Source organism: Pseudochaenichthys georgianus, chromosome 8 (assembly GCF_902827115.2).
Source record: "Pseudochaenichthys georgianus chromosome 8, fPseGeo1.2, whole genome shotgun sequence".
Lineage (NCBI taxonomy): Eukaryota > Metazoa > Chordata > Actinopteri > Perciformes > Channichthyidae > Pseudochaenichthys > Pseudochaenichthys georgianus.
The window spans coordinates 31270080-31278022 of NC_047510.2; the positions used below are offsets into that span (position 1 = coordinate 31270080).

The 7943-nt window shown below is 40.2% G+C and overlaps 1 protein-coding gene across 1 annotated transcript in view; it reads left to right on the forward strand.

Moving 5' to 3' along the window:
* The window catches only part of atp5mf (ATP synthase membrane subunit f), a 2627-nt gene extending 358 nt beyond the window's left edge, over nucleotides 1–2269 (forward strand). Inside the window, exons 2-4 of the mRNA XM_034089509.1 lie at nucleotides 695–802; nucleotides 1926–2042; nucleotides 2148–2269. Of these exons, the coding sequence (XP_033945400.1) occupies nucleotides 695–802; nucleotides 1926–2042; nucleotides 2148–2176 (254 nt within the window). The 3' untranslated portion in view covers nucleotides 2177–2269. The remainder of the gene's footprint in view (nucleotides 1–694; nucleotides 803–1925; nucleotides 2043–2147) is intronic.
* Nucleotides 2270–7943: the final 5674 nt, after the last annotated feature.

Here is a 7943-nt window from a genome sequence, read left to right on the forward strand (position 1 = left end):
TGACTTTGTGCAAAGCTGTCATAATTAAGTTGTCTTTGCATACGTATGTTATGTAACCGTTTCTTTCTGCTAGCTTGCACTGTAGCCTTCAAACTCAGTGCCTGTTACCAATAACTTTGATATTGAATTCGGTTTATTTTAACCCTGAAACACAAACTATTCCTTAATAACTAAGTAGTACGAATTTGCTTTCCAATGGGGTTTGAACGGTCTGCCATAATACTTAATTCATAGTAACGTTAGCATTCATGTCATCCGTTGCAGGTTGACCTTTCTAGCTGCATTAATCTTTTAATTTGATTGCGGGGTTTTTTCAAAGAGAGAAAAACTTTATTGATCCCCAGGGGTAAATTAGGTTATATTTGACCTTTATTTTTATTTTCTGAATTTTACAGAAAGTAGAATAAAGTGCTGCAGCAATGCATTGGTACATCAGTGGAAAATACACTTTAGGACAAAGGTGAAAGGAGTTGCATACAATACATAAAAACAACAAGCATATAGTGCTTAACCTTCTAGTTAAGATGAAAGGGAAGAAGTTAATCTATTTGTATTGAAGAACACCTCCACTGAGTGTTATATGTGAATCAGTGTTTTTGCTTTTATTTATTTCTTGAAGTTGATATATTTGTATATGACCTCTGTAAGAAGACTTAAATAACTCCCGGTCTTTGCTCTCTCCACTTGTCACCAGTTCCCGTTATTGAGAAGCGTCTGATGGAGGTGAAGCTGGGAGAGATTGGGACGTGGGTCGGAGGTCGCGACTTCACCCCCAACGGGATGTTCTCTTCCGTCCGCAAGGGTGAGGAAATCTGCTCTGACTTTCTGTCTTGAAAGGAGGAGCTGTCACAAAAGGTCAATTACAAAAAAAGGGTGCAGATCCCATTTAGATGAGAAGAGATTTGATAGAGAAGCTGCAGCAACCATTGAGTTTAAAATCAAAACGGTGGCAGAATGAAGCGAGTGTAACAGAAAAGATTTAGATACAGAAACCTCCTTTATCAAATGATCAAGATGCAGTGGGAAAACCAACCTGATCAAAGATTGTAGCACGTTTTTTTTTTTTTTTTAATGTAAGCGGTTTCAGCAGTTCATTTGACAAGAAATCAAAAGTCCTATTAAACAAATTTGATCTTAAATATCATACCTGGTTTAAGGTTATTCAGCGAGCAGAAATTATGCCTTTCTTTTAAGGCTGCTCGATTATGGCAAAAATCATAATCTCGATTATTTGGGTCAATAATTGATATCACGATTATCAAAAACTAAATGGATTATTATCCATTTAGTTTGAAAACATCCATTTATTTAAAAAAAACTTTTTAACAGTTGATTACCCTGAACTTTAAGTATAATTCAACTGAAAAACCAATAATAAAAAAAAATAATAATAATCGTTTTATTTCAATTATGTTGTTTTCATAATCGTTGCAAGCCAACATCGTAATTGCGACTAAAATAGGATTAATTGAGCAGCCCTACTTTCTTTCTTATCAACATGCACATTTCCCCCAAATTGTTCCATGCTGTGACCTAGCAACCTAGCAGGTCGTCATGTCAGTGTCTTGCATGTCATTCACAAAACATCCTGAGAGTAGTTCCCAAGACAATCCTTAATATATATATATAAGGTGCATTTTCACCCCTCATTTGAATACTCAATATTTCGTCCTACTCAGTTTGAATAATAAGTCATTTAAAAACGGCCTTAGACCCTGTCATCTCTCGGATAAATTCTGTCTTTCAAGCATCAATCATGTTGGTCAGTTTCTCAGCAGCTTTGTGAAAGCTTCTTGCCTCTAGCTTTTCCTCGTGTTTATTTACGTTCAAATCGATGCATGTTGTATTCAGGCCATGAAGAGCTTTATAGTTTGAGGATGAAATGTGAATGTTCTGTCCTCATGCAGTTTGTGTTTCACTCCCAGGCTATGAAAGATACCTCAACAAGTACATCTACGTGAAGAAGGGAGGCATCGGTGGTCTTTCCATGGTGCTGGCTGGCTACGTGCTGCTCAGCTACGTGTGGAGTTTCGATCACATCAGTAAGAAGGCTGTCCTTGTTTTTTAGGACAGGTAATATCACTTTCCAATCATCCACAAAAACACCTTTTAACACTTAAACCTCTTTCCTCCATCTTTTCTTCCAGAACACGACCGCATGAGAAAGTACCATTAAGCTCCTCCCATCAGACCTCCAGGAGCTTCTGTTCCCCGGCTCTCCATGTTGAATATGTGACTGTTGTGACCAATAAATCTATACTAAAATGTACTGTTGGATATCATGTGGTTGTGTGAGTTTAGTTTCCATTAAGTAAACAGTGAGAACTCTCAACTATCAGAAAGTGTATGCAAATATAATCGATACAAAAAACATTTATTTGTACAGATGAATCTGTTTCCACTGTCAAAACTTAAATTTGAATGTTGTGTATTAAGAAGTAACACTAGGCCTCTACACACACACACAACTGGTAGATACTAATTTCCAGGATACCCATGTATGGTATAACACTTTTAAAGATGTCATGGCCATTTCTACTGATCATAATTCCATTGATGAGGTCTACTAGAATAGATTTATGGTGCAATGTTCCAACTTCCAAACTCACATTGGTTTCTCAAACAGCATCTCTGTAAAGTATGTGTATTCACTCTGTCCTAAACGGCTTGTTGGAGCTCCAGTGGCCGTCTGCGAGACACAGCGAAGCTCAGCCCGAAACGCACCCGCAGCCTGGCTGGGAGTTTGTGTGTGTGCTCAGGCTGAGTTCCGCGCTGTCTCGCTGACCCCACACTAGTGAGCCAGCTCCGCAACGTCCCGCCGAGTGTGTGAGGAAGTCCGGATTGGTCCAAACGCAACGGCTCCGGACATCACTATACCCAAGAAGTAAACAATGGAAAAAGAGAAATCTCCAACGAGGCGTTCAGGGGCAGCATCTTTTCTGTGTTGGAGTTTTACTCGCTACAGGGTGCACTTTGAGGGTTCGTGACTGCAGACCGTTTACATGCAGAAAAAGCTTCAGAACACAAGGGGACGGGTGATGACCAGAAAAGCGAGACATGGGACCTTTAAGTGTGTAATTTGTGGTAAACAGGTCATTTAGTTTGTTCTGAGAAAATCGAAAGCATTACCGGGTGGTTTTGGGCTCGAACAGAGTATACACATCATGAATTTACATTCTACTGGCATTTATCACTTTTTTTTTTATTGCATTTACACTGTCGGACAAATGTACTACAAGAATCAGAATAGAAAGACAGTTATGGTGTCACTGATGCAGTCACATGACCCAGGGGAGACTGGAGAAACAGCAGCGCTGTTGGATCCTGGGTGTCACATCTATTTAAATATTGTACAGTACAAACGTAGAAAACTCTGAAGACTGACACATTCAAAACCACAGCCACAGATTGTGACCTCTTCTCTTTCTTGTATCCACAAAGAATAGAAACAGTAGCCATGTTTATCTGCCGATGTCCATATAAGTCATCATGAAGGGACACACTACAGCGGCAGTCAAAGTCTTTAAGTTCAGCCTGAAGAGCAGACGGGTTGGGGGGGGGCTTCTTCTCTTCTGCTGCTCACATTGTGGGGGGTGGGGGGGGTCCGGGGGTTACTGTCCACTCAGGAAGGCGAGGTGTCCTTTAGTGCATTTGTTGGCATAGTGGCCCTTCTCACCGCACTATCGACAGAGGACAGGAAAACACAACATGAATGGCTCTTAATCAGAAGCAGATGTTAGAAAAAGCACCTTTTTGCTTTCTTGCCTGGAGTTATTATTTGAAAAGAAAACAATGCCTCTCGTGCCTGTACAGTCTATCTGTAGCTGGAGCCAGTTAGCGTAGCTTAGCACAACAACTGAAAATACCAAAACCTGATAAAACAAGGTCAATAACCTGTTTTATGTAATTTACTTTCTGAGTGAGTGAAGTGTTAAAACAGAGTTTGCAGGTAAACACTGGCTTACTGAATGCATTATGGTTACAATTTGGACTGCGCAATCTGTACAAAATAACTAATTAGGATTATTGTGTGAGTACCCTAGCAGCACAGTTTTGAACAGACAAGCTCCAGTATGTTCAAAACTGTGCTGCTAGGGTCCTCGCACATACAAAGCCGTGGCAGCACATCCCTCCCACCCTCATCCACCTCCACTGGCTGCCGGTCAAGTCCCGCATAACTTACAAAGTCCTCTTCCTCACCTACAAGTCCCTCTGTGCCCATGCCCCCCAGTACTTATCGGACCTCCTTCGCCCACATGCCCCCCCGGAACCTGCGGTCTTCAGACTCTGGCCTGCTTACCACCCCCCGCACCAACCTGCGAACCTTCGGGGACAGAGCCTTCAGTGTGGCAGCCCCCACCCTCTGCGGAGATCCTCAACATCCCCACGCTTGACGCCTTCAAAAGGGCCCTCAAGTCCCATCGGTTTGTTAAGGCCAATGGCCCCTAATCTATTTGTTGTTTTGTCTGTCTGACTGGTTGTCTGACTGCCTTTTGTTTTTGTTATGTTTGTTTCTACTCCAGAGGCCTGTCCTACGAAGCTGGTTCAACCTGGATATGTTTGAGTTAGCCGGTTGGCCTAATCCAAAACATACGCGCTCTCGCTAAACGGTCCTACGACGCGGGTTATCAAGTGGATCGCTCAAGCCAGCCGTGTCCTATCTCGTGAGGTGCGCGTTCACATGAAAGGGGTGGTATCTGGATCATTCGACCAATCACAAACATGGAGAAGCGCACTGACAGCGCAGCGTCATACTTCCTGAATGAGAAGTCAACTATAATATTAGACATATGAAGAAGTTAAACTTTAAACATCCATGACTTAAACACTTGATCCAGGATCAAAGCCACATAGCTGCACCTGCAAGGTGAATACTGCTGGTAACAGAAAAAGTGTTTGAATGCGTACATTAACAGGTTTATGATATCACTGCCCGTCTAAGACACGAGTCGAGTGGATCTGACTTTAATTACATTTGTCTCGAGTGTTTCGTCAACTTAATGTGTTGCTTAAAATAATACTTCTGCATCCAGTCTGTGACACTGTGAGTGTTGCACGGCCAGATACGGCTCAGCTGACTCAGATAAGGAGATATATGATACATTATGAAGTGATATGCCGCGGACTGTACTTAATGTACTCTGATCCGGTTACTTATGTTGTGTCCGATATGTAAGTAAGCTTTCTTAACGCTAATATTATAATAGTCAGATTGCTCTGAAGATGGAGGTGATATTCTATTAATGTTCACGTTCACACAGTCGGTGATTTTTGCCGGCCGTCTTTCCTGCAACGGCAGCTTTTCTGTATTTCCTTTCTCCTGTAATATGACTTGATCGCTTTAAACTCCGCACACTGAGCTCTGATTGGTCAGCAGGCAGTGCTTTCACTGAGTTGAGCTCTTAGCCTGCAACCTAACCTGCTCCAGGGCAGGTTAGCCGCTCAGCATAAGTTACCATGCCCGCTAAAAAGAGAACCAGCGTCGTAGGACCGGAAAGCCAGAGGTTTCCCTGAAGTTAGCCGGCTAAGCGAAAATCCGGCTTCGAAGTACAGGCCTCTGTTCTTCTTTGTAAAGCGACCTTGGGTCTCATGAAAGGCGCTATATAAATCCAAGTTATTATTATTATTATTATTGTATGTATAAATATGATGCCATTTTTAAATGATTCTCGATATTGGAGGATTTAATAATTTCTGCATCATTCATAGATATTATCTTTTAAATTAAAATATATAACATGTATATAAACAAGAAAGCATAGAATATATTTCCCCAAACTACAGCTTTACCATATTATACTTAAATCTGTTTTACGGCGAAATTCACATAATAATAATACACTTTATTTATATAGCACCTTTCATGCTCGACGCAGTATGACAACAAATCACAATAACAAATGAGGAACATAATTAAAATATGTAAAAACAATAAAACATGAACAGTGATACTACTAAAAATGATAAGCCAAATTAAAAAGATAGGTCTTTAATTTACTTTGAATTTGAGGTTGCTGTTCTAAGATCAAATGGGAGGCTGTTCCACAGTTTGGGGCGATATCAAAACCGAAAGCAGCCTCTCCAGTTTTCTTGTAATGCACTCTAGGTACTTTTAAAAGTGAAACATTGGAGGATCTAAGTGTCCTTGCTGGTTGATAAAAAGAGAGACAGTCACTTAAATATGTTGGGGTAAGATAAGATTATGTAAAGCCTTGTAAATCATTAAAAGCACATGACTCACCTTGTAGCAGGTGACCTGGTCCAGGGGCCGGGGCCCTCTGTTGCCCCCCATGTGGTTCTGATGATGAGGAGGAGGACCCATCGGCATGTGGTTCTGCGGGCGCATGCTGGGACTGGAGTTGGTCAGCTGGATGAGAGAGAGCGACGAGCGGCCGATGGTGGGAACCGGCTGCAGCAGGAAACACAGAGAGAGACATGGTTTTTACTCTTCAGCAGAGGTGGGAAGTAGTGGAGTACAAATACTTCGTTCCTGTACTTATGTATATTTTTCTGGTATCAGTACACGACTTTTTCCTTTTACTTCTCACATGTTGAACACAAATACCTGTACTTTCTACTTCTTACATGTTGAACCCAAATACCTGTACTTTCTACTTCTTACATGTTGAACTCAAATACCTGTACTTTCTACTTCTCACATGTTGAAATCAAATACCTGTACTTTCTACTTCTTACATGTTGAACTCAAATACCTGTACTTTCTACTTCTTCATGTTGAACACAAATACCTGTACTTTCTACTTCTCACATGTTGAACTCAAATACCTGTACTTTCTACTTCTTACATGTTGAACACTAATACCTGTACTTTCTACTTCTTACATGTTGAACACAAATACCTGTACTTTCTACTTCTTACATGTTGAACACAAATACCTGTACTTTCTACTTCTTACATGTTGAACACAAATACCTGTACTTTCTACTTCTTACATGTTGAACACAAATACCTGTACTTTCTACTTCTTACATGTTGAACTCAAATACCTGTACTTTCTACTTCTTACATGTTGAACTCAAATACCTGTACTTTCTACTTCTTACATGTTGAACTCAAATACCTGTACTTTCTACTTCTTACATGTTGAACACAAATACCTGTACTTTCTACTTCTTACATGTTGAACTCAAATACCTGTACTTTCTACTTCTTACATGTTGAACTCAAATACCTGTACTTTCTACTTCTTACATGTTGACACAAATACCTGTACTTTCTACTTCTTACATGTTGAACTCAAATACCTGTACTTTCTACTTCTCACATGTTGAACTCAAATACCTGTACTTTCTACTTCTTACATGTTGAACTCAAATACCTGTACTTTCTACTTCTCACATGTTGAACTCAAATACCTGTACTTTCTACTTCTTACATGTTGAACTCAAATACCTGTACTTTCTACTTCTTACATGTTGAACTCAAATACATGTACTTTCTACTTCTCACATGTTGAACACAAATACCTGTACTTTCTACTTCTCACATGTTGAACTCAAATACCTGTACTTTCTACTTCTTACATGTTGAACTCAAATACCTGTACTTTCTACTTCTCTCATTTCCAAACAGCTGGTTCCTTTAGTCTGAATGTGTGTTTGGTGCGTGATCATTATTCTTTAGAGTCACTGCGTGCCTATTGATTTGAACACTATCCGTGTATCCATCACTTCCTGGTCTTCTCTAAAGAAGAGGGACCAATGGAAATGGACATTATTGTTCTGTTAATATAAAGGGAGGTCAGGTACTCTTTAAAACAGCTGCTAGTTATGGGTATTTTTTCCTGAAGTACACTTCAAAGTCTCTTTACTTTGACTTGAGGAAAGAAGTTTAGTCAGTACTTCTACTTTTACCAGAGTATTTTTAAACACGAGTATCTGTACTTCTACTTGAGTAAAGGATGTGTGTACTTTTGCCATCT